At 44.3% G+C, this 26,710-nt stretch overlaps 1 protein-coding gene across 1 annotated transcript; it reads left to right on the top strand.

The window, feature by feature from the left end:
* The first annotated feature begins 4,463 nt into the window (after nt 1–4,463).
* Nucleotides 4,464–23,721, top strand: LOC128408665 (E3 ubiquitin-protein ligase TRIM39-like). The gene is made up of 7 exons (XM_053378654.1): nt 4,464–4,972; nt 11,550–11,636; nt 13,253–13,558; nt 19,125–19,147; nt 20,487–20,596; nt 20,996–21,055; nt 22,162–23,721. The coding sequence occupies exons 1-7, from the start codon at nt 4,556–4,558 to the stop codon at nt 22,773–22,775; spliced, it is 1,617 nt and encodes a 538-aa protein (XP_053234629.1). The 5' UTR covers nt 4,464–4,555; the 3' UTR covers nt 22,776–23,721.
* Nucleotides 23,722–26,710: the final 2,989 nt, after the last annotated feature.

Below are 26,710 nucleotides of genomic sequence, written 5' to 3'. Positions count from 1 at the left end.
GATCGTGTTTATGGAAGACAATCTTACTCAGCTACGAGTGATCGCCAAAGAAGAAGAAGAAGATAGAAAAAATAGGGGAGGGTGGCTTTTGCTGCCCAACTCACCAAGCGACTGAGTCCCCTAAGTCTATGATTGGTCAGAGATGAATGGATGGAGGCAGGAGGCAGTGAAAGCAAGGCAGATCTTTATTTTTCTGTTGCAACAGAGTTCCCTCCCCTGCTGGCAAGTAGGCAAGAGAAACCCCGAGCCAAGAAGAAACATCTCTTTTAAGGGTTTGCATTTTGGTAATAATAATAATAATAATAATAATAATAATAATAATAATAATAATAATTTCTTATTTATACCCCACCCATCTGGCTGGGTTTCCCCAGCCACTCTGGGCGGCTTCCAACAAAACACTAAAATACAATAACCTATTAAACTTTAAAAGCTTCCCTAAACAGGGCTGCCTTCAGATGTCTTCTAAAAGTTTGGTAGTTATTTTTCTCTTTGACATCTGGTGGGAAGGTGTTCCACAGGGTGGGTGCCACTACCGAGAAGGCCCTCTGCCTGGTTCCCTGTAACTTGGCTTCTCGTAGCGAGGGAACCGCCAGAAGGCCCTCGGTGCTGGACCTCAGTGACCAGGCAGAACGATGGAGGTGGAGACGCTCCTTCAGGTATACTGGACCGAGGCCTTTTAGGGCTTTAAATGTCAGCATCAACACTTTGAATTGTGCTCGGAAACGTACTGGGAGCCAGTGTAGGTCTTTCAGGACCGATGTTATATGGTCTCGGCGGCTGCTCCCAGTCACCAGTCTAGCTGCTGCATTCTGGAATAGTTGTAGTTTCTGGGTCACCTTCAAAGGTAGCCCCACATAGAGTGCATTGCAGTAGTCCAAGCGAGAGATAATCAGAGCATGCACCACTCTGGCGAGACAGTCCGTGAGCAGGTAGGGTCTCAGCCTGCGTACCAGATGGAGCTGGTAAACAGCTGCCCTGGACACAGAATTGACCTGTGCCTCCATGGACAGCTGTGAGTCCAGAATGACTCCCAGGCTGCACACCTAGTCCTTCAGGGGCACAGTTACCCCATTCAGGACCAGGGAGTCCTCCACACCTGCCCGCCTCCTGTCCCCCAAAAACAGTACTTCTGTCTTGTCAGGCTTCAACCTCAATCTGTTAGCTGCCATCCATCCTCCAACAGCCTCCAGCCACTCACACAGGACCTTCACCGCCTTCACTGGTTCTGATTTGAAAGAGAGGTAGAGCTGGGTATCATCCAATAACTGATGAACACCCAGCCCAAACCTCCTGATGATCTCTCCCAGTGGCTGCATGTAGATGTTGAAGAGCATAGGGGAGAGGACAGAACCCTGAGGCACCCCACAAGTGAGAGCCCAGGGGTCTGAATGAAGGAGCATATTACAATATAATTGTTCTATTATTGAAGGACAAGCTTAAATGTTACATTGCAAATGGGCCCCTTGTTAGAATGTCTAGCCTGGACAGATAGAGATAAAGAACAAGGATTTATTGTCACACCAGGATGAGGGAGGTTGCAGGAAGGAGGGAGAGAAGACCAAGACCTTATATGGTAATATAGGAACTTATTATAAGTTTTGATTTCCCAGAAATCAGGTGACTTACAAGAGATCAGGTGGTATTCTATTTTGCAATTCTATATAAAGGGGCGCACCCTGACTACTGTGTACAGGTTGCGTACTGATCGCCCTGTGCCTTTGTTCTGCATATGCACTTCAAATAAAAATCCTGTTAATAACCTGCAAGAGCGTTTTGCCGCTTTGTGTGAATCTGTGCTTCAGGGACCCAAATAGCAGATATGTGTGGTCCTTCATGAACACTCATCCCCCACCACCACTTTCTGAACATGGCCCAGGAAGAAGGAGCGGAACCACAGTATAACAGTGCCCCCAGCTCCCAGCCCCTCTAGACGGTCCAGAAGGATGTTATGGTCGATGGTGTCAAAAGCTGCTGAGAGATCCAGCAGAACTAGGAAACAGCTCTCACCTTTGTCCCTAGCCTGGTTGCAGAAGAAGGACATCCCCTCTACAAACAGTCTGAAATTATATCACATGTTGGGGTTACTGTGGCTCAGGCAGGCCAAGGTGTGATATTCCTGAGGATTTAGCAAGTTTTACATAATTCCAGCAAGTTTTTACATAGTTTTAATGAGGGTGAAAAAGGAGATGGGGACAGAGACCAGGCTAATAGCAAAAGCCTTTTAATAAAGGAGATACAGTGGTACCTCAGGTTAAGTACTTAATTCGTTCCGGAGGTCTGTTCTTAACCTGAAACTGTTCTTAACCTGAAGCACCACTTTAGCTAATGGGGCCTCCTGCTGCCGCCGCGCCGCCGGAGCACGATTTCTGTTCTCATCCTGAAGCAAATTTCTTAACCCGAGGTACTATTTCTGGGTTAGCAGAGTCTGTACCCTGAAGCGTATGTAACCCGAGGTACCACTGTATTTATTTAACTGCTACCAGGACCAATATTACAGGAAAAGAAAGGTGTTACAGGCACACAAATACAGTCATTTCACCCCGTCTCTTAATTACAGGTAAATGTCTTAAAACAATTAATTGCATCTACTTGCAAAGGAACACAGCTAAGAGTATTTCTGGGATTAATTCAAAAACAGGACTGATGATCTAGTCAGTGCTTGGATATACTTCTGTTTACAAAAATAATGTTTTTAGAAGCATTTGAATTTCCCGGTATTTTAAAAGGGTGGGTGGGGTGGCTTTTTGACTGATTGCTTCAATCTCTTGTCAATTTAACACAATCCTTTCTTCCATTATGGAATGTCAGTGTTTGCTATGATTTCTACGTCATCCATCTTGCTGTTCTCCATTTACAAAAGAAGGATTTGAAATACACTTTGAGTTTCCTGACACCCTAAAGGTGGGGGCCGTCAGGGAGATCTTGGGTGTTTCTTCTGAATGATAATCTTCCTGTATAATCTTCATGAAATGCTAGCATTCTGATTCTGATTCTGTCTATACCTTTTCCCCTTGAAGACAGATCTTCCTGACTGCTTACTAAACCCTTTCCACTGCTCTGAGGTGGAGACGTTTTGCATAGCTATTGTTTCTGTTTGAGTATGTGAGCCTCTTAGTTTTGTTTCAATAAAATGGAAAATAAAACCATCTATCTTGAGTAGTGATTCTTTTGATACTTTTGTCTTTGGTGAATCTGTCTGTCTGAGATTCATCGGAATGCCTGAGGGAAAATGGGTTTTAGATGAGGAAGCCTAAAATAGTAAATGGAAGATACACTCTTTAGGAAAACAGGAAAGTATGTAAATGTTGGGAAACATCTTAACACAGAGAAATTTGTTTCTACATTTCTGGTGGTCCGAGGTGTCAAGATTAATCTCCTAAATTTTAACTCTTAGGCAGGGTTTCATCTTTTCATATTTAATATTTTTATTGAAAAGGTTTCAATTATAAAGTGATACAAAGACAGAGAGGAAAATAAAAGAAACATAAAAAGGTACAGAAATGTGTAGAAAGAAGCAATATACAAATATATACAATCAGTGCTTTTTTCCTAAAAAAATATTTAGGGGTACAGTCATTTTCCTACTCATATTGAAATACTGCCCCTCAATGAGGCCAGAATTAGATTTACAAAATGTTTAGGGTATGCGAACCCCTGCGTCCCCCCATAATAAGAGCACTGTATACAATACAGGAAAAAGAAAATGTAGCATAATAACATCAAATTTAATATAAGAATGTATGAGAGCATATTAAATTGCATGCTTTCATATTTTCATGTCAGAAAGAACCACGTACACCACTTTGAGCTCCTTGGAGGAGAAAAGTTGGATATAAATGCAATAAGTATTTTTTTAAAGTTTGCTCAGACATACGAGCCAGATATTTTCCTATGTTCGATGTAAACAGTGCAGTTGAGGATAACACATGTTTTGTAACCATATACAGTGGTACCTCGGGTTAAGTACTTAATTCGTTCCGGAGGTCCATTCTTAGACTGAAACTGTTCTTAACCTGAAGCACCACTTTAGCTAATGGGGCCTCCCACTGCCACCACGCTATTTCTGTTCTCATCCTGAAGTAAAGTTCTTAACCAGAGGTAATATTTCTGGGTTAGCAGAGTCTGTAACCTGAAGCGTATGCAACCTGAGGCGTATGTAACCTGAGGTACCACTGTAGCTGATATTGGAATTTCAACAACTGCTTGAATGTATCTTCCCAAATAATTAATGACTTTGACTTGGACAGCTTCTGCATTTCCCCGCAGTTTGGCAAACTTAAAAACGAATTTAAAAGTGTGTTAAACCATGTATTATAATAAAACTGAAGTAGTTCCCTGTGTAAATATGGCCGGAGTCAGACTTGTGCCCACCAAAAGAGGGGGGGTAGGTAGGTGTGTCTCTCTCTCTTTTTGGAGTGGGCGGAATGCAAGTCATCACAATACAGAATCTCAGTGCAAGAATTGACACTCCCCTCTTCTCCTCCTTCTCACTCTTTGAAGCCGGAAACTGTTGGCAGCTTCTTCTTTTCTCTCTCGCTCCTCAAGCAAAGCCATGGCTTCTGCAAACCCAGTCCAGTCCCTTCTGCATGAGCTCACTTGCTCCTTCTGCCTGAAGGAGTTCATGGACCCAGTGATGCTCATCGGATGCGGGCATAACTTCTGCAAAGCTTGCATCACTAAGCACTGGAAAGGCTCCCTTAAGAACGTCTGCTGCCCTCAGTGCAAGAGGTGTTTCTTGAAGGCCGAGCTGCAGCAAAACGGGCCGCTGAAGAAGATGGTGGAGGCAAGTCGGCAGATCACCTGGGGAAGCCTGAAAGAGCCAGCCGTGTCCGAGAGCACCTGCCCTTCGCACAAGAAGCCTCTGACACTTTTCTGCCAAAAGGACAGCATCCTGATCTGTGCAAAGTGTGAGGATCAGCATCAGGACCACACCATCCTGCCCATACAGAAGGCTATTGACGAGCGAAAGGTAATAATAGCTTTCAGATAGGGTGGGGGGGTGGCAAAAGTATGTACAGTGGTGCCTCAGGTTATAGTCACTTCAGGTTACATACGCTTCAGGTTACAGACTCCGCTAACCCAGAAATAGTACCTCAGGTTAAGAACTTTGCTTCAGGATGAGAACATAAATTGCGCGGCGGCAGTGGGAGGCCCCATTAGCTAAAGTGGTACCTCAGGTTAAGAACGGTTTCAGGTTAAGAACGGACCTCCGAAACGAATTAAGTTCTTAACCCGAGGTACCACTGTAATTGTTATTAATGTTTCTTTAGAATAGGTTGCATCTTGCCCAAAGTCAAATTTCAGCCAGGACTCTCCCTCAGTGCCCTTACATGATGTCCAGAGAGACCCATTCAACTTCTGAGGCCACTAGCCATAAAAAAGAAAAATGACAACACGCAAAATTAAATTAAGGCACCAAAAAGGGGGGGGGGTGAGTGGTTTGTTTATATAATCAGCCGATCTGAGAGGATGTGTTTGTGATGGTCTAACCTTATGCCTGGCGTGCTCTGGTCCATGGGGTCACGAAGAGTCGGACACGACTAAATGACTAAACAAACAAAAAAAACCTTATGCCTTCAGAACATATTTTATTTATCAACATTTTAAACTTTTTAATGTGGCGCAATCTGTATCAGTTAACAAAAAGAAATACGTCTTTTGCCAAATCACATCTCTCATTTGTTTAAATCTGTAGCCCTAAATTGAAAAAAACAAGTCGCCAGACTTATTAAATGCCAAAAAAACCCCACAAAATCACTCCACAAGTGTCTAATGGCAGTGTAAGGGCAGAGCCAGACACAAAATGGAGGCCGAGGTTGGCATAATCAGCTGGCAATTACTAACATCACTTTTTACATCACTCTGACCCATCTTTGGAAATAGCTGAAATCTTTCCCACAATATCTTCCTTGTGGCAAGCAGTTCCATAGCTCAGTTTTCCTCCATCTGCTCTGGAGGTATTGTGACTCAGCCTCCCCATGTTAGGCAGAATTTAGTGCTCCCTTCCCATCCCCACCTTTCTCTCAAATTATTTTTACCCATCTCCTGTAATTTCTTCTCCCAATCCCCTTTTGCATTCAATTTATACCTTATTCCTCATCCCCAAACTGTTAGTTTTCTTTCATCCCTCCCCCTGCTCTGGTCATTTCACATTCACTTCTGCCTCCTATAAGAGCTTTCCATTCCTATTCCCTTGCTTTCTATCCCTGTTTCATTTATTTATTTAATCAATATGTTGTTGGGGGAAAGCTGCCTGGGCCTCATCACTTCTCAAGTTCTAACAAAAGTCTGGGTGAGGTTAGGGGGAGTCATGAGTTTTCAGAAAACGAAACTGAAAAAAGCAGCCCTTATGCTGTCTTCACAGCAAGAGTCTTTCTGCGCCGATCAACCTACCGGTATTCTGTACTTTTCTGCCTGCTGTTAGCGAAACTTTGAAATGCCTTTATTTAAGGCATCTGATCTGCTTGGAACTTTCTGGGAAAAACCTCCTGATGCTTTGAGTGACCCAACTTGCATGTATACTGTAATAAAAGGTGCTTCTGGCAGATTTTTACACTAAACGCAGAGTGCAGTATTCCAGAATCTTTTAACTTTTAATCTCTCCCCCCACCCACCTTGCATGTATACAATCTTTTAACTTTTAATCTCTCCACCCACCCCCTAATTTCCTTTCTAATTTCCTCTGGTCCAACCAAAAGGCTATCTGCACGAGTTGTAAGCCTCAATATCCACCTCGGAGCAGGCAGGCCAGAACACAGATATGTGTGAACCTTCTTCCATTTTTTTATTTTATTTCAGCCCCTTCATGCCTGCCTTCTACTCAGAACCTTGGGTGTTATCAGTCAATCATCCAAGTATTCTGACAAGGTTGAGCTGTGCTGAAAGTTTTGAAACCAGATAACACCAGCTGCACACATTCCCATGAGATTTACTCATGGTTCCTTTGTTCTGGGTTTCTTCTTCCTTGTTTTTTTGCTTGGGAGTTGGAACCTTGTTGCAACAATAAACGATCAGGCTTCCCAGCCGCTCGTTTTGCTTCAATTGGCCTGGCTATGGTCTCTTGCTTGAACTTGACTAATTCTGAACTAGCAGAGCTAGAACCTAGCGAAGCTGAGAAACTTAAGTACCCTACCCCAAGTTTTGTCACTTGTGAATGTGAATTTCCCTCAGCACTGTCTGCTGCAGCCCCTATCCTCTTTTTAGAATGTGTGGGGATTAGATTGCTATGGCAAAGCAACAACTGCTTGGGTGCACTGTGGCCGAAGTTTCCTGTTTAGGGAAGTTTTTAATGTTTAATGTTTTATTATATTTTTAATATTCTGTTGGGAGCCACCCAGAGTGGTTGGATAATTATTATTATTATTATTATTATTATTATTATTATTATTATTACTATTACTATTACTATTACTATTACTATTCCCTTACGTGGTGCCTGTGTGGTAAACCAGTTGCATGAGAAGCGAACTAAGCTGGGAAAGTACAGTGGTACCTCAGGTTACATACGCTTCAGGCTACAGACTCCGCTAACCCAGAAATAGTACCTCGGGTTAAGAACTTTGCTTCAGGATAAGAACAGAAATTGCATGGCAGCGGCGGGAGGCCCCATTAGCTAAAGTGGTACCTCAGGTTAAGAACAGTTTCAGGTCAAGAACGGACCTCCAAAACGAATTAAGTACATAACCAGAGGTACCACTGTATAAGGGTTCCCCCCCTCCCTTTTTAGATTATGTGGTTGTTTTGAAGTCAAACCACTGCATTAGCAACACCAAAGTGACCTCCCTGGGGTGCCAGTCTATGGAGGTCTTGGGCTGCCCAGGCTACACGACCCCCTGTAGTGAAGTTGGGAAAGTTTGGTATGCCAAACGTTGGTTCACGCAGGAATGAAGCATTGTGGGAGAGATAAAATTGTGGCCTTCTGGGGAATGGTTGTGTTAACGGAGAAATCTGAGGGCTCCCTTGGACAAAAAAACAAGGACACCAGCCAGGAATACCAGAGCAAAACAGCAGCCAGTAGGCTTGGTCTTTCTTGAAGACTGTCGTGACAGGACTCCCACCTGCCACAAGGTGGAACAAGATGGAAGCCACGAACAAAAGAGCCCCCAAACTTTTATTAGCTGCTAATCCCCACGTTGGGTAAGTAAAGGGACCCCTGACCATTAGGTCCAGTCGTGGCCGACTCTAGGGTTGCGGCGCTCATCTCGCTTTATTGGCCGAGGGAGCCGGCATACAGCTTCCGGGTCATGTGGCCAGCATGACTAAGCCGCTTCTGGCGAACCAGAGTAGCGCACAGAAACGCCGTTTACCTTCCCGCCGGAGTGGTACCTATTTATCTACTTGCACTTTGACGTGCTTTTGAAATGCTAGGTTGGCAGGAGCAGGGACCGAGCAACGGGAACCCACCCCGTCACGGGGATTCGAACCGCCGACCTTCTGATCGGCAAGTCCTAGGCTCTGTGGTTTAACCCACAGCGCCACCCGCGTCCCCATGTTACACCCCCCAAACTACATCACTCATACATCACGGTTACATCATGAAAGGGGAGGTCTGGTGGCAGTAATCTGAGCATCCTGGACCCTGCCCCATGGTTCTCCTTGCCCTCCACCAAACACCCATCAAGTGTAACAAAAAAGATATTTACATTTCCCTGTTTCCCAGCCAAGTTAATCACACCCTTTTGTCTTCATCTGGGTTTGTTATTTCTGGAATGGCTACCTGTCTGGCATCAGGTATCAGGATGCCAGGGATTATCACTCAGGCAGAGGGGCTGCTGAGTAGCTGAGCTCACATGTCTATATGAATTTCTGAAGTTTTCCCAGTGAGCCAGTACAAAGATACATTTACCAGTGAATTGTTACGTTTGGTATCGTGCAGCAAAGGCCCTTTGAATAGACAGGAAGAAACTGTGATGAAGTGTTTTGTGGGGACAAATCACAAAAGTCACAAAAGCAATTGTGCTGATTTTGGTAGTGGGCTGCATGTGCAGGATATCTGCTGGAGGGGCAACCCCCCCACACCTATACATAAATTCCTGCAACAGCTGTTTGGTCTCTTTAAACATAAAACTCCCTGTTTCTAGAAGTGTGAGTCAATTACATCTTGACTCTAGGCAGGATGAGAGCTTATCTGATTTGCAGACCCTGACACAGCTAGGTGTAGATTGGGTTGTAAATAAGGCACAGGAGGCTATAAAGTAATTTACAATTTAGGAGCTGGTACTTGTAGGAGAAGCCTGGGAACGAAGGAAGAGCCTTTTGAACTATTGTTGCTGTGTGAGTATGGTTTTAGCTAGTTATATTTTACAATGTTTTTATTTTTTGTTTGTTACCTTCTAAGAAACGCGCAACTTTTTGGGTGGCTTGTTCAATAAACTTGAAAAAGGACTTTTTATCTTTTGTACTCGGCGCCTTTGCTGGGAGAAGCTAAACTGGTGCCTTACCATTTGGACACCTACCTGTTGAATTTCTGTCTGCGTCACGGTAAAGTGACTCAGGGCTGGGCCAACCCGGCAAATATTGAAGGGGGGTTCTCCTCCTTGAACCCCATTTGAGGGTGGTCCAGGAAAGGAGGTGGTTGGCAGCTTTACCGTTTGCCTTTGATTTGCAACAACTAGCGATCTCTCCCCCTTCCTGGCCAAGTCCTGCCGGTGTCTAGGAGGAATGGTCAGGGGGGGTGGATAGTGCCACTCACTACGCATACCCCCTCGGCCTCACTGATGTGGTCCAAAGGAAAGTGTTATGGAAATTATGGGGCAGGGGGCACGTATTTAAAGTTGTTAACAGTTACAAATATTATGCCTGAATGTATCCTTTCGACTTGACAGCTCAGGGAATACACCTAGCTTTATGATTTATATAGGGATGCAGGTGGCGCTGTGGTCTAAACCACTGAGCCTCTTGGGCTTGCCGATCAGAAGGTCAGCGGTTCGAATCCCCGCGACGGGGTGAGCTCCCGTTGCTCGGTCCCTGCTCCTGCCAACCTAGCAGTTCGAAAGCACATCAAAGTGCAAGTAGATCAATAGGTACGGCTCCGACGGGAAGATAAACGGCGTTTCCGTGAGCAGCTCTGGTTCGCCAGAAGCGGCTTTGTCATGCTGGCCACATGGCCCAGAAGCTGTCCGCCGGCTCCCTAGGCCAATAAAGTGAGATGAACGCCGCAACCCCAGAGTCATCCGCGACTGGACCTAACGGTCAGGGGTCCCTTTACCTTTACCTATGAATCATATGAAATCAACACCTTTGCCAAGTTCCTCCATTCCAACACCATTTTGCCCTTGGAAAAAGGACTCTTTCCGCTGCCACCTCTCCAAACTTGAAGACATGTATACACTCCAGGAAATGCCTAGAGGTGACCATTGCTGGGATCATTGTTCTCCAAGGGAAGCCAGAGCTCATCACCAGACTTGCCTCAGGCCCCAGACATGCAAAGGAAGTTCTATTGTACTTTGGGTTGTGGGACTTCAGAGGTGTTTGCCTATGCTAATCTTATACAGTGGTACCTCAGGTTACATACGCTTCAGGTTACAGACTCCACTAACCCAGAAATAGTGCTTCAGGTTAAGAACTTTGCTTCAGGATGAGAACAGAAATTGTGCTCCGGCGGCGCGGCAGCAGCAGGAGGCCCCATTAGCTAAAGTGGTGCTTCAGGTTAAGAACAGTTTCAGGTTAAGTACAGACCTCCGGAACGAATTGAGTACTTAACCTGAGGTACCACTGTACCTGGGTCTTGCCCTGCCATGTCTGCTTATGCTAATCTTGTACCAAGGACTTGTCTGTACATGTTTGCCAAGGTTAAACTAGTATAACCCCTGTCTACCCCTCCCCTTTTGTGACATGTCAGTGATGTAGCAATGACGTAGCAATGATGCTGTACGAACTGTATCCTGGGATATAGTGGGAAAGTTTTAAAAGTCCTTGTCACCCCATCCTCGGGGTTCAAAATTCCTCTTTGAACCTGTTGCGCAATAAACTTTGATCTACAGCTATTTGCTCCAGTTGGTGGCTGGACTCCTTCCTTTATTCCGCAGGGACCCGCGGGCTCTGGGTGACTGAGCAGCCTCACACCTAGATTTTTCCATAACAGAAAGCAGAGCAATACATTTGGCACCAGTTTGGCTGCAGGAGTTGCCGAAAGGAGGCGTAAAAGGCACCAACCATCCACTTCCAGTAGTACAGCAGAATATAGCCAATTTCCCATGTTATTTGCATCCAGGAAAAAAAGAAATGCTTGCCAATAAAATTTGCGCTATATTCTGCTATATGTCTGGAAGTGGCTTTTATTCCATATAGAAGCTCAGATATATTGCAGAACTCAACTGTCAGAGAAACAGAACCAACTGTCCTATGAATGCAGCCTGAATGTGGGCAGGGGGACTGAGTTGTATTCTGGGGCAGGAAACTGCAAAGAAACTGCAACTACCTTTTACTCCTGAATGCTAGGACCTTTTCTCCAAGTTCTTACACCTGAGAAATCTAACTGTAATGTGTCTGAAGGCAGGAACAAACTAAAATCCAATTCTCTCCTCCCCTTCACAACTTCCTCTTAGGAGCAAATTCTGAGCAAGCTGAAGCAACAACAAGTTTCGGTTGAAAGGTTCAAAGAAGCTCTTGCATGTGGTGCCAAGGAACTGCTGGTAAGTCTTGCATAAGCACTCAGCACCTACAGATGGATGCTTGGTTTACATGAGATAGCATATGAGGCCTGCTGTGGACTGGGAGAAGTCCCTGCCCCACTGCTATGCCTTATCTCATTCCCCAGGAGGAGAGAGAGAGAGAATTAAGAAGCTATTTGATAGTCATTTTCAAGTAACTGAATGTCAGGCACTTACTCAAGAGACCAAATTTTATTTTCTGTTGCTCTGGATGGTAAGACCCAAACCAATGGGTTCAAGTTACTCTCTCTCTCTCTCTCTCTCTCTCTCTCTCTCTCTCTCTCTCTCTCTCTGTGTGTGTGTGTGTGTGTGTGTGTGTGTCTGTGTTTATTTTCATTATGCAGTAACACAGCATAATAAAACCATCAAAACAACCAAGCTGTGAGTACTCAGGGCAGAAGTCCTGTCCAAAGCACCACACTCTGACCATCTTATGAGAGGGCTACCTAAGCTACCACGTTGCTTGCACGCTTTCCAGTCCATTAAAAAGCGCATCATCGTTTTTTATTTCAGCCCTCGCGTAAGAACAAAAAGTTCTTGCCTGAACATTAGAAAGAGCTTCCTCACAGTATGAACTGCCCACTAGTTTGAGGCTTGTTTATACGTTGCACTGAATGCAAGTACAAGCTGTTGTATCTGTCTACTCATGTTGTTGGCACCCGCCTGTCACAAGAGACAATGGAGTGCGCCTCTGAGGGTGAAGTCAAACATTAGCAGCAATGAAGTGACCTTCCCAGGGTGCAAGCCTGGGTGGTGTGTATGGAGGTCCTGGGCTGCCCATACAACAAGACCCCCCCCCCGCCTCGCTGGTGTGGTCCGAAGGAAAACAGAGCAATACTCACGTATGTGTGAAATAAATCAAAAAGAGGCTGCGGACATACCATACATTTATTTTATTTTTAAATATATTTTATTAGATTTTCTTCCAACTATACAAAGGTAAAAATCACCATAACAGAAACAATAGTCGCACACACACACAACTCTATGTCAAAACAATTTCAAATCCAAAAATAGGGATTCTCCAAATCTTCCCTCCACCCCCTCCTCTGATTCCTTAATTTTTCTTTTCAACTGCCTATCATTACTACTACAAAAAAATTTCAACCATTTTTTCCCTATTATATTTCTAAAATTACAAGTGTTCTTAAAATCCTGCCAGCGTGTTAACTTGTTTACAATACTTTTGCATATATATAATAAACATTTCCCATTCTTTTCTGAATTTGTCGTCTTGGCTTCTGAGCTTTCCAGTTAATTTTTGGCATATTCCATCAACTTGATTTGCCAGGGACATACCATACATTTAAAACATGCAGCTTCATTCAAAGAATCCCGAGAACTGTAGCCCTCAGAGCTACGCTTCTCAACACCCTTAACAAACTACACTTCCCAGGATTCTATGGGGCCAAGTCATGTGTTTTAAATGCATTGTCTGTAGGCAGCCAAATAATAACATGAAATCTGTTGGGAAAGGCAGTGGGTAAGATGCTTGCACGCCTATGATCCAGTCATCATAGGTTTAGCATATATAGTTTGACCCTACGGTTCTGCTGCGAGGAATAATTTTCTTGTTCTTTGTTTCTGTCCCACTACAGGATCAGGCAAGCCTTGCACACCAGGCGCTAGTGACTGAGGTCGAAAACTTCTGCCAGTCTTTGAAGGATCAGGCGCAGTTCCTGGTGCTCTACCTGGAAGAGCTGAAAAGCACAATCTTAAAGAAGAAGGAGGAAGACGACAGCAAATATACCAGGGATGTGACTCAGCTCGATGTCTTGACCAGTGCTGTAGAGACGATGTGCGCTCAGTTAGGGGTTGAGCTCCTGAAAGGACCACCCCAAGTCGATGTCTTGATCAGTGAGGCAGAGAAGATACATCGTCACCGATCGGATGAATTTTGCAAGGTGAGAGTGTTGTAAAAAATGCACGCTCCTGCAGTGAGGATTGCGAAGCCCAGGTTTCAGAAATCAACATGGGATTTTGCACTGCTCATGCAGCGGCACGAGCGGTTTTCAAAGTGCAAGTTGCAGACATGGTTCATTTGCAGTCGTAATCCCTTTCCTGTTGTGGGGAACTGAACCCTGTGCAGCACAATCCATTACTGCTCCTGATGCTCAAAGATAGCTCTTAATTTGCATTTTTAAGCAAAGAAGTTGGATGGGAACTTCCAGAGACTGGTATGCAGATCAGAACACAGTTATGCTTCAGAGTCCACACTTCTCCAAATTTGTGGGCAGATTTTAAGGTGAATGCCATACAAAAATGCACATATTAAGGGAAAACGTGCATTTTAAGGGAAAACTTGCATTTCTCAAATGCACATTTGAGAAAAATACCATACTTTCCCGTCTTATTCCCTTGGATAAGACGCCCTCTAATTTTGGGGACTCAATATTAAAAAGGGGGGGGGGAGAGATTGTCCAGAATGGGAGGAATGCAAAAAGAAAGCTCACCCAAATTCCAGACGCTTCCGATCAAACGCAATGCAGAAGACTCCTATCTTATTTCCGATCGACATCAGCAGCCGCCAATCACACACCCAATTGCTGCAGTGGAGACCAATCGCCATCGGACATTCTTGCAGCAGTGACCAATTGCAAGCGAACATTGCTGCAGCAGGCTATCACACGCAATAACACCAGTGATCTACTACTCAAGATAGAAATCATTTCCACTGCCCCCCCTGCACTACCCATGTATAAGACGACGCCAGTTTATAAGCATTGTTTTAAGCTAAAAAAACCCAAAACGTCTTATAGACGGAATAGTACGGTATGCTAGAAATGATGCAATTTTGCATATGGGTGTGTTTCAAAAAATGCTAGTTGATGCCGGAACAGGTTGCAAAAGCTGACAGAAGTAAGTAGACTGCTTTTCCTGTTAGCCAAACTGATCACATTTCGATTATTGCTGTTACTACTGCTACTACTACGATTTACATTTGTTAGTCACTTTTTCTTGCCCAAGGCAACCCAAAGTCACTTACGACAAACTAACCAACCAAACAAACAAAAACGGAAGAACATGCATGTACAGAATGTGGAATAGGCCTTCCTGAGCCGTGCTATCAGAAAACAAGTGAGGCGGTTCCATGCTAGAATGCATCAACCCCAAATATCTGCACGTTAGAAACTAGCATGTCCAAGCGAAGGGTTTTAATCTATCTTTCTGTTCTAGCTTTCCATCTAGAGGGAGGCATATGTGTGTGTTTAATAGGGGAGAACAATCCAATGAGGGTCCCGTCCCGCCCCCCCCCCCCGTCTGAAGTGGTAGATTGCAAGCAGGGTTGTGCAATCTCACATGGCACCCTGGGGTTTTAATCTGTTGAATGGTTTATTTAAATGTAAAGGTTCATCATTGTTCCACCCGATGTGTATGTCTTTAAGGGGCCAGAGCAAGGGCCAGAGTAAGATAACGAGACCCAGCTTTACAGCTGTGAAACGTAGCAGGTGCTGTTGAGTGTATTTGATTAAGGTGTGTCAGCATTTGGGTGTAGTATATAAGGAGCAGCACCTAGCTCTCCCATTACCCTGGGGGATGGGTTGGTGGTTGGGTCTGGTTTGGTTGTTAATGTATTTAGTGTAAAAGGAGTTTTTGTTTTTCTTATTAAAACCTTATTTAAGTTATTTTTGAGTCCTTTCTTTTTAATGCATGGTCTCCCCAGCAAGCTCTCTGCAGCGTTACCATACTGCAAAAAGCCAACATCTTTGGTTATGGGCCCAGCTGCTGAGTGGATGACTGCATATTTTTGGACTCTGAGAAAGGTTTGAAAACTCCTTCTCCTGTTAGCGTAGTTCTGTGGGTCTGGAAGAGTTCCAGAATGGTTGACCGGGTTCCTGAAGCTGAGAAGGCTCTGGTCTTCCCACAGCTAACAGATGAGAACTATAGTTTATGGTCTTTTCGGGTGGAGGCGCTTTTGACCTCTAGAGAAGTATGGACCTATGTAACTGATGACCCTCCTGACCCTGTGACTAATGCTTGGTCAAAAGGAGATGCAAAAGCCAGGGCGATAATTAATTTGGCAGTCAGTGACCAGCAAGTAGTCTATATAAGAAATAAGAAAACTGCCAAAGAAATGTGGGACAGTCTTGCAGCAGTGCATGTTAGAAAAGAGTCAGCATCTGCATTGACATTTTTCAAGCAGTTGTACCAGACGAAGTTGCAGCCTGGTGGTGATTTGGCAGCACACTTGAGATGTCTGGAGGCAATACGCGGCGAATTAATTCGAAGGGACATGGACATACCTGATATTCAGTATGTTTTTATCATTCTATGTTCCCTTAATGAGGACTTTGATGGTATAGCTAGCCAGATATCTGCTGTTCCACCAGCACAATTAACTGTGGAAGGGGTAACGGCAAGATTAATGGGCGAGTTGGATAGAAGGGAGGCTTGTGCCATAAGCACTCCTATTTCCAGAAAGAATGAGGAACGCCATATGCAAACCTGTGGTGATACAACTGCATTTAAAGCTGCAAAGCGTTGTTGGTTCTGCAATAAACAAGGACATTTTGCAAAGGACTGCAGATCCAAAAGAAAGCAAAGTACTCCCAAGCCTGTTTCTGTTCGTCAGTCACGGTTGTCAGCCCAGCAGCCGACATCGTATAGTAGAGACAGAAACGAGCCGCGAGTTTTCCATGCTAGGACAACAGATCGTAAAAGACTTAAACGTGCCAAGTGGAAGTCTTTTGTTGTGGACTCAGGAGCATCTCAGCATATTTGCAACGATCGAAGCTTGTTTATTTCTTTCGAAGAGGAAATTGGTAATGTACATTTAGCCAATTCACAAGTCTTGCAGTCGCTTGGCAGGGGTACTGTTAAACTTGACTCTTTAAACATTACAATAGCGAACTGCATTTACTGCCCGTCAGTGGACAATTTATTATCAGTAAGGTGTTTTGCTCGTCAAGGCATAACTGTGCGTTTCTTAAAGTCAATGTGTGAGTTTTTCAAAGGGAACAAACGTCTATTATATGCCCGGGAATCTGATGGTTTATATAGACTGTATTTTCGCACCTACTCCCAATCGCCTATAAATTGCAGAGCAGCACAGTCAAGCCAGGGGTTGAGGAATGTAAGGCCACATTCCGGGTGTGTCCATGAGGCGCACAGAATTCTGGGACACCTGAATTTTGCTGATGTAATTAAGACAAAGAATATTGTTAATGGCCTCAACTTAAAACCATGTAAATTCTTTATGCAATGTCTATCCTGTTGCAAGAATAAGATTAAGGTTGCACGCAAGGGTAGGTGCTCAGATAGGAAAGTAAATGAGCCATTTGAGCGTGTACATTGTGATTTAGTTGGGCCACTCCCACCATCATTAGGAGGTTCTAAGTACTGGCTTACTCTGATAGACCAGTATAGTAGATATTGTTGGACTTATGCAATAGCTGAGAAGTCCCAAGCATTTGAGAAGTACAAAGTTTTTTGCAACTGGGTAAAAACGCACTTTAACAAATCAATTAAGAACCTGTTTTCTGACCGGGGCGGGGAATTTGTTTCTGAGGATTTTGAGAAATTCCTGGAAGCGCAGGGGACTACTCATGAGTTATCTTGCCCCCGAAGTCCCTGGCAAAATGGGCTTGTTGAAGTTGTGCAGCGTGACCTACAGGCAGGGGTTAAAACGTATCTGCACGATGCTAATCTGCCCAAAGACTTTTGGGCTGAAGCGCTTAATGCGTTTTGTTATGTAAGAAATCGCAGTTATCATTCTGGTTTAGATGTCACCCCCTATGAGAAGCTGTTTAAAAAACGCCCTAATCTGAAATACCTACGCATTTGGGGTTCAGATGTAATTATGCATTATCCCGCTAAGCAGAAATTGGGTGAACGTAGTGTCCAGGGAAAATTAATGGGCTACCAGCAGGGGGCATACAGAATTTACGTACCAGCAACTGGCAAATTTCATATTACCAGAAGCATGATACAAACTGTAAATTGGAATGGAGTTGCTGTCTTCCAAGATACTGATGGTATAGATAATACTGAGGAAGAAGAGGAAGAAGAAGCAGCAGCAGGAAATGGTGCTTCTGAATTAATGGAAAAAGACAAAAAGTCTGTTGAATCTGATTTGTTTGATGATTTAAAGTCACAGGCACCCAAGGGGAGGTTAGATTCTCTTGAGTTTTCTGATCGTGAGCTTAGCCTACAGGCATCTCTTCAATCTGACAATGGTTTACAACCTGAAACTAGTGGTTCACTTAGTCCCATTAAGTCTGAGGAGTCTGACTCTCCTTCCGGACTGAGACGTTCAGATAGAAAGAGACAGAAGCCACAACGTTTTGCAGATGAACATTTTAATACTGTGTATGCCAATAAGGCAGTTTTTGAGCCAAAAAGCTACAATGATGTTCAGAAATTACCTAAGCAACAAGCTGCAAATTGGTATAAAGCTATGAACTCTGAGATAGCTTCTTTAAAAGAGCATAACACTTGGTCTCTTGTACCACAAACCCCAGATATGAGACTTATTGATTCAAAATGGGTTTATAGAGTTAAAATGAATGACAAAAATGAAGTTGTAAGGTACAAGGCTAGATAGTTGCTAGGGTTCTCAACAAATTACAGGTGAAGATTATGATTTGTGTTATTCACCAAGCGTAAAATTTGAAACAGTTAAGCTTTTGTTAAAAGATGCATCACAACGTGGACATTCTGTTTTGAAAGACATGTACAAAGTATGCTTTATGTTTTTGTTCCACAATGATGAACCGCAGGGGAAATGTTGAATGGTTTATTTAAATGTAAAGGTTCATCATTGTTCCACCCGATGTGTATGTCTTTAAGGGGCCAGAGCAAGGGCCAGAGTAAGATAACGAGACCCAGCTTTACAGCTGTGAAACGTAGCAGGTGCTGTTGAGTGTATTTGATTAAGGTGTGTCAGCATTTGGGTGTAGTATATAAGGAGCAGCACCTAGCTCTCCCATTACCCTGGGGGATGGGTTGGTGGTTGGGTCTGGTTTGGTTGTTAATGTATTTAGTGTAAAAGGAGTTTTTGTTTTTCTTATTAAAACCTTATTTAAGTTATTTTTGAGTCCTTTCTTTTTAATGCATGGTCTCCCCAGCAAGCTCTCTGCAGCGTTACCATACTGCAAAAAGCCAACATAATCCACCCCAAGATTCGAACGATGAGGAAAACGCATGCGTTTAGACTCCCTCACACGGCCATGAGGTCTAAGGATTAAATCTGCTCCCTGTGTGGCAACTGCAGTTCCTAGCTGCACCAATCTCTGTGCTACAATTAAACATGAGGCTGGCAGAATAACTCCTTAAAAACAGCGGCACCGGTGCACTTGGGGGTGGAAATTCTCTCACGTCACCATAGAGCCCTGCAAAATGGTAAGACACACCAAACTGGGATCCCGGTGGATTTTAATGGGAGTTGACTTTTTACAACTTCATAGATACCCCTTTTTTCATATCCCTAGAAACTTGACTACTCGTTTTCTCTGTTTCTCCTTCTTCTAGGAATATGAAATGTTCACCAACTGGTATGTATCTTACATGTATTATTTTTATTGGTTTTCCAAATTATTACAAACCAGTCCAAATTATTTAAATTTAATACAAAATGTTTTCCCACTCCTGTTGCAAACGTATGTTCATTACTTCCTGATGTAGCCACTTCATTCTTGTTTAAACTCCTCTTCATCCTTCTCTTGATGTTAGTCCATTCTCACAGCCGGCCTTGCCAGTTTCCTCACATTCAGCACCTCTGTTACTTTTCATAAATATAAAATCCATTTCACGTTTGTGGTCCTGCATAAACATTGTTCCCAGACCTGGTGTGTTGAGATAGTTAATTGCCATCCTCCTTTGTTCGGACACATTCCATTCCTTGGAGATCATTCCTTCCTCTCTTCACCAACAGGTTACGGCTATAAATAATAATAATAATAGGAAAAAACCAGCCTTTTCACAAATGCAGGCTCTTGCCAGATTTAGTTAGCAGCCGTTCATCTTCTTTTAATTGCTCCCTTAAACTCCTGGTCCAGTCCAAAGATTTAAATAAGAGTCCATTCAACCTCGGTTGAGGGGGGAGGACATAATAAAACGTTGTTAAATCCTTTGCTGAGCATAAATCAAATGTCTCCCCTTATCTTTTCCTTGGTGTCAGACAGAATAACATAGCTATGACTACACACGGCTCACTCATTTTGCAGGGAAGGTCAAGAATCAACTGGTATGTATTGTTGTGACGTGGGGTTTGTGATTTCAGCTCCCTTGACATAATATGCTGGAGACAGTTCTGTAGTAACACTTCTTTATTTAAGCAAACAAGACTGAGAACTGAGGAGGGGAGAGCTACATTTATAGGGACAGGGAACTAGCTATAAAGGATACATTTTGGAGGGAACAATATCAGGCAATCACAGTCCTGCCTTTTGGAGGAAACCAATAAGACAGAGGATCCAAATACAGCAGCTTGAATGAACCAATAGTAGCTGTACCCTCTGGAACCAAAAGGCAGTTACTTTACCCTAATGCAAATACAGGCAATAATAATACAGATATAAAATCCTTTGACTCAATACACAACATGTATCTCATCCTTTCGCCTCCTCCCTCCACCTTCCACAAGTAGAATTTTTTACATCTCTCTCCAGAGGAACTTCTGCACTAATCATGGCCTCCTTCCTTTTGATCTGTCTGTTATCACCATCTTAACATAAGTGTGGTGGGAGATACACTTGGGCTGTTTTCCTGATGGTTCAATACCTTCAGTGATGCGTGTGTGTGTGTAATTTTGTGTTCCTCAAAAGTTCATTTTTGCAGAAGCAAATCAACAGAAGACAAGTGAACAGCATGCTATTGTTTCCCCCTCTCTAGGTTTGGTGAAGAACATTATAAGGAAAACAGTTCCGGGGATCTGGAAAACAAATGCTACGAAATCACTGAGCTAAATAAAACTTTGAAGAAGACGTTTCAGAAATTCAAAGGTATCAGTAAGCAGGAGAGGAGTGGATGGTTCACTTCCTGTGATAGAGTGGAACAAGGCTATCGGCTTCAATCCTGGCTCACAGTCCTGGAGCGCCTTTGGGTGTGATGCCCTTGGTGGATCCCTACTCTTGAGAAGGCCCCTTCCTCCTCACAGCTCTCTTCAGTGCCCATTCACTTGCAGCACAGCAGAATTTAAATTGCGATACGGCACACTAAATTACAACCACAAACATGCAATTAAAAATCAGTAGGAATATTTGGTGTGATGGATGTGCAGTCCCTCATCTTCAGTCATAAATCCTCAGACAAGCTGCAGAAAACATCACTGAAGTTCATCCACAAAAGGGTTTAAGGACCCCTATTCTAATGCTTTCTGTTATCCTCCCTGCCCTTTCTAGGTCAGATGGCAACTGAGCTGTGGAAAGCCAGAAACAAAGTCCTGAAGAAATATGAACAAGGTGAGTTCACTGGGGGATAACTGAGAGTCAAACTGGATTTGGTGTGGCAGATCCACGAACAGGATCCCTTGTGATGGCAGCTGTATACTATGGCCCTTATTGGGATGCTGTTACGATTAGTATGGTAATGGAGCCCAGAAATGGTCATGGTACTCAAAGAATGTGGGCAACCTTTCCCCTCCAGATGCTGCTGAACCCAGCATCCCTTGTAATCATGGCTAAAGGTGAAGGAAATTCTTCTCCCTCTTATGTATTTATTTATAGTCTGCCTTTTCCCCTGACAGCCTCAAGTGTCAGGGACATGCCTGAATCGGAGGGGGAAGAGTCGGACTTGGGAGATGAAAGATTGCTTGTACAAGGAGAGACAGAGTCTGACTCTGGAGACGAAAGATGGCAGACAGAGCAGGAGGAAGTGGGCTCGACTCTCCCCCTTCACCAAGAGTTCTCTGACTCAGCTAGAGCAGACATGTACAGCTCACAAGAAGGGGGAGAAATAGATGGCAGTAGAGAAGTTGCTAGGCAACCAGCAGAGAGTCAGAGGTCAGAGTTCCTCCTTTGAGAGAGGGGTGTGGGAATTCCCCCCTCCTCCTCCTCCTCATTCCAGGAGAGCTGTAAAGGTCAGAATGCAATGGAAGTGCAACAGGGGAAAGGCTGGACGTTGGCGTATTTTCTGTTGTGACCAAGGCGGAGTTTCAGAATGAGCAACTCCTTTCAAGAGCGGCAGGCTGGGAGCCACTCTCTGAGTGTAACTTGTAAATGAATGCACCATAAAACTGCCAGGGAGTCATTAATTCTTATCGAGGCTTGCTTGCCTGCCTGAGATAGTTACATCAAGGCAGCTTACCGATAAAAATAAGAAACACGAAAAACATAGGAAAACCAATAATTAAAAAACAACTAAACATTGATAGTATTTTATCTCCATCTATCATTTATCATCTATTATACATCATGCAAATAATTACAATAAAAAAGTACATTTTTATTACAATTTTAAAAAGTAATAAAAGTTATTATATCAAGTAGTATATTTTTAAAATAAATACAGTAATTCTTTTTTCAGCAGAGCAGCTTAGCCATCCTATAACCTCCCCTTCCTCTTGCAGAAAGTGTGTACTTGGATCGTGACACAGCGCACACCTCGCTGGTCCTTTCAGAGGACCAGGGGAGCGCCTGGAAGTCGCACGAGTCGCCTGAGGAGATGCCTTATCACCCTGAGAGATTTGAGAACCGTCAGTGTGTGCTGGGCTTAAACGGATACACCTCGGGGAGAGTCTACTGGGAAGTTGATGTGGAAAAGGCGAAAGAATGGGGTGCTGGGGTGGCCAGAAAATCCGTGGAGAGGAAGGGCCCTCTGGACTTTAACCCTGATGCCGGAATCTGGGGAGTAGGCCTAGACAGAGTTGGGTTAAACAAGGGGTACTGGGCTTTCACCCTTCAAGGTCCTATTCCCTTGACCGTGCCAAAACCCCTCAAGAAGATCCAGGTGTATCTAGATTACAACAAAGGGGAGGTGTCATTTTGCAACGCCACCGATGCTGAAACCTTAATCTTTACCTTCCCTCTGGCCGCATTCAATGGAGAACAAATCTATCCCTGGTTTTGGGTTGGGAAGGGGCCCATCAAAATATGCCAGTTAGAACCAGAAGATATCGAGTTCAAACTGGTAGAGGCTGGGCTTATTAAACCTTGGGAGTACAGTGGTATCTCTGGTTTTTGATAAAAGATACAGTGGTAACTCTGGTTACGAACTTAATTCGTTCCGGAGGTCCATTCTTAACCTGAAACCGTTCTTAACCTGAAGCACCACTTTAGCTAATGGGGCCTCCCGCTGCCGCCGCGCGTTTTCTGTTCTCATCCTTAAGCAAAGTTCTTAACCCAAGGTACTATTTCTGGGTTAGCAGATTCTGTAACCTGAAGCGTATGTAACCTGAGGTACCACTGTACTATGATTTCTGAGGAATCTCCTCTTTGTAGGCATTCCCTGGATTTGCAACTCCTAAGCACTCTTACTTCCTGTTGCAATACATTCCCCTTTGTAAGTTGGGGTCTGTGGCCAGCTCCCTCCTTGCTTCCTCTACTTAAATCACTTGGGTGGGAATGGCCTCAGGGCATCTTCCTGTATGGAAATCTTAAGTACCGGTCAGGTGGTTAAGCATGTGACCCTGTTTCTTTTCAGGAGGCAGTCAATTCGGAAGGGAAAGGCGCACAAACGATTGCAGCAGTTGTACGTATGGGGCTGTAGCCAACCTAGTGACGCGCTGGGATTTCTCCTTGCATGATGGAATATTCTCTCCCTCTGCTCCCCCCAACCTATTTTTGAGGTCCTTCCAACGCTCTGTGGCAGTTTGGGGGAGGGGGGAAGTCTCATTGTGCAAGTAGAAATCCTGGTGCTGGCGGGACGCATTAGTTGAACACTTCCCTCAGCTTCCATGCCTATCGATGCAATGCTGGGTGTGGAATAAATCAGGACATATTTTTGGTGCATGCCTTGTTTTTTTTGGGGGGGGGTGGAGTGGTGTGGAATGCAACGTGCATTGCTTTGTTGGTATGGCTCCATCAATACTGTTGGCAACCTGGTACCATCCAGATGTTTTAGACTACAACTCTCATTGGCCTCAGGCAGCATGGCCATATGGAGTTTAGAACATCTGGAGGGTGCCAGGTTGGCACATGCGCACACACGCACACACACACACACACACACACACTCTACGTTCCCTATGGCACGGCAGTTTGGCACTGAAGGGGAGGGAAGGCACCAACATCAAAATAAATCCTTTACTCGTTCAGCCCCACACGAATCTCCCTTGAGGCACTGTCAAAAGAAACAATACTCTCTGGTTTTCTATGTGCTGTGTTCTATGCAAAACCCCTTTGCGACAGAGCGTGCAAAAATACTGTGTTGCTTTGTTTTGCAGCGCTCCTGACAAAATTAGAAACCAAAGTGCATTGGGCTGACTAAGCAGTGGAGGTTTTCTGTTCTATTTCCCACTTTTGGTGTTACTGTAACTTTCTCACTGTAAGACGTGCGCCAGCTGAACATACATTTAAACTGCCTGTTATCACTAATTGTAATTTTCACATCACCTTGCCATCCAGCTCCCACCTAATCATTTTCTCATATATACTTGCCAACTATGATTTCATTTTCTGCATCTAACAAAGTAGGCTGTAGTCAACAAAAGCTTATGCCATAATAAATTTGTTATTTAGGGTGCCATAATACTCTTTTTTTTATTGCCTTTTCTTAGGTTGTTTTTTTTGCATATTGTACCCAGGGATTTGCATAATTCTTTTTTTAAAACTGATGTTGTTGGTACCTTTTTGCTGTTTGGAAAGTTCCTGTATCTATTCGGCTGTTTCTTCATGCCCTTTGGCTGTATTCTAATAAAAGTGAGATGCTCACACCGAGGGTTTTGTGTGTGTTTATCTTGGTTTCACTCCCCAACCCAATGAAAATCCAGTGTCCTGCCACTAAAATAAACCATAGGAATGAAGCAAATATAGTTAAAAGATAAAACTTACAAAACTCCTAAGAAGTAGTGCTTAATAATTCTTTCAGTCTCTTAGAAAAATCAGTAAGGCCTCGAATTTTGGATAATTGACAAATGAGCTTTGCTTTAATCAACTATTAAAATGTGTAGGTACCAAAGGTTGGGGGATGAAGGTGCTGTTTGCTTGGTTCATATCCTGCTCTAACCACATGAGCAATCACCACAGATGCTAAGATAGCTGCTAAACAAGCTGATTTTAAAAGGATTTTATAGCCAGTTTTAGTAACTTGTTGAAATCCACTTGCAACACTTGCAATTTTCCAGTACTGTATATTTGACAAAGTGATTTGCATGCTTGTTATGTGTCAGCTACTGTATAAATATTGTATAACGTTCAGAGCGCCAGTGGCAAGGTGACTCCCCTGATAAGCATATCAGAAAATAAAGGGTAATAGAATCAGAGAACGGTAGAGTTAGAAGGGACCCCAAACTCTCTGCAATAAATCATCCGTGACTGATGGTCACTTAAAGGTAAAGGGACCCCTGACCATTAGGTCCAGTCGTGACCGACTCTGGGGTTGCGGCGCTCATCTCGCTTTATTGGCCGAGGGAGCCGGCGTACAGCTTCCGGGTAATGTGGCCAGCATGACTAAGCCGCTTCTGGCGAACCAGAGCAGCGCACAGAAACACCGTTTACCTTCCCGCCAGAGCGGTACCTATTTATCTACTTGTACTTTGACGTGCTTTCGAACTGCTAGGTTGGCAGGAGCAGGGACCGAGCAACGGGAGCTCACCCCATCGCGGGGATTCAAACCACCGACCTTCTGATCGGCAAGCCCTAGGCTCTGTGGTTTAACCCACAGCACCACCCGCATCCCTGATGGTCACTTAACTTCTGCTTAAAAAACTTTAAGCAGAAGGAGAGTCCACAACCTCCCAAGGGAATCCGTTCCACCATCGAACAGCTCTTGCTGTCAGAAAGCTCTACTACCTGATGTTTAGTCCGAATGGATTTACAAACCTTAAATTGTTTTAGAATTAAAGTGGTATAAGTGAATGAGGCTAGATCAGGGTAGATGTTTGCATACAGGGGGTGAAGTCAGAACTTAATTTCTCAGCTGTTGGGAACAGATAAGCACACCGCTGGTGAGGTCACGCCATCCACCCTTGGGTGGAGCAAAATCACCCAGCTTCCCATGCACACACAACCCCACCAAGCAAACTTCTGGGACGCTGGAACTAGATTGCTTCGGTTTGGTCTGGTTCCACTCTGCATCCAAAGTGATAAACATCACATGACCCATCCATGTTTCTGCTGTCTTGGACTGAAAGGGTCTATGCCCCATGGTAAGAACCCGAACACTACGAAGGAAGGCTTTTCAAATACCTCCCCAGACGAGGCAACTCAGACCTCCTGCCACTGAACATCTGCCTCCTCTCTTAGGTCTGATTATCCCAACAGTTTTGACAGCGAGAGCCTGGTGAGACAACCTTATATTTGTTTATGTTTTGCTTAGACTGGTACCTTTAGGAATATAGGAAGCGTAGTGCTGATAAGGGTGGCGCTGTGGGTTAAACCACAGAGCCCCTTGGACTTGCCAATCAGAAGGTCGGCAGTTTGAATCCCCGCGACGGGGTGAGCTCCCGTTGCTCGGTCCCTGCTCCTGCCCACCTAGCAGTTCACAAGCACATCAAAGTGCAAGTAGATAAATAGGTACTGCTCTGGTGGGAAGGTAAACGGCGTTTCCGTGCGCTGCTCTGGTTCGCCAGAAGTGGCTTAGTCATGCTGGCCACATGACCCGGAAGCTGTACGCCGGCTCCCTCGGCCAATAAAGCGAGATGAGCACCGCAACCCCAGAGTCGGTCACGACTGGACCTAATGGTCAGGGCTCCCTTTACCTTTACCTAGTGCTGATAATGCCAAGGTTGCAGGTTCGATCCCGTATGGGACAGCTGCAAATTCCTGCACTGCAGAGGGGTTGGACTAGATGATCCTCAGGGTTCCTTCCAACTCTGCAATTCTATGATCTAGCCCAGAATTTCCAACACAGACTGGCAGCAGGTCCCCAGGGTCTCTGCCCATCTTCTGTTGTCTGATCCTTCTTAGCATTGATGGAAAACACATTACTCATGTGTGCAGTGCAGTGTGTGTGATTGC

Source organism: Podarcis raffonei, chromosome 2, assembly GCF_027172205.1.
Source record: "Podarcis raffonei isolate rPodRaf1 chromosome 2, rPodRaf1.pri, whole genome shotgun sequence".
In the NCBI taxonomy this organism is placed as follows: domain Eukaryota; kingdom Metazoa; phylum Chordata; class Lepidosauria; order Squamata; family Lacertidae; genus Podarcis; species Podarcis raffonei.
This window is presented reverse-complemented; position numbering and strand designations above follow the sequence as displayed.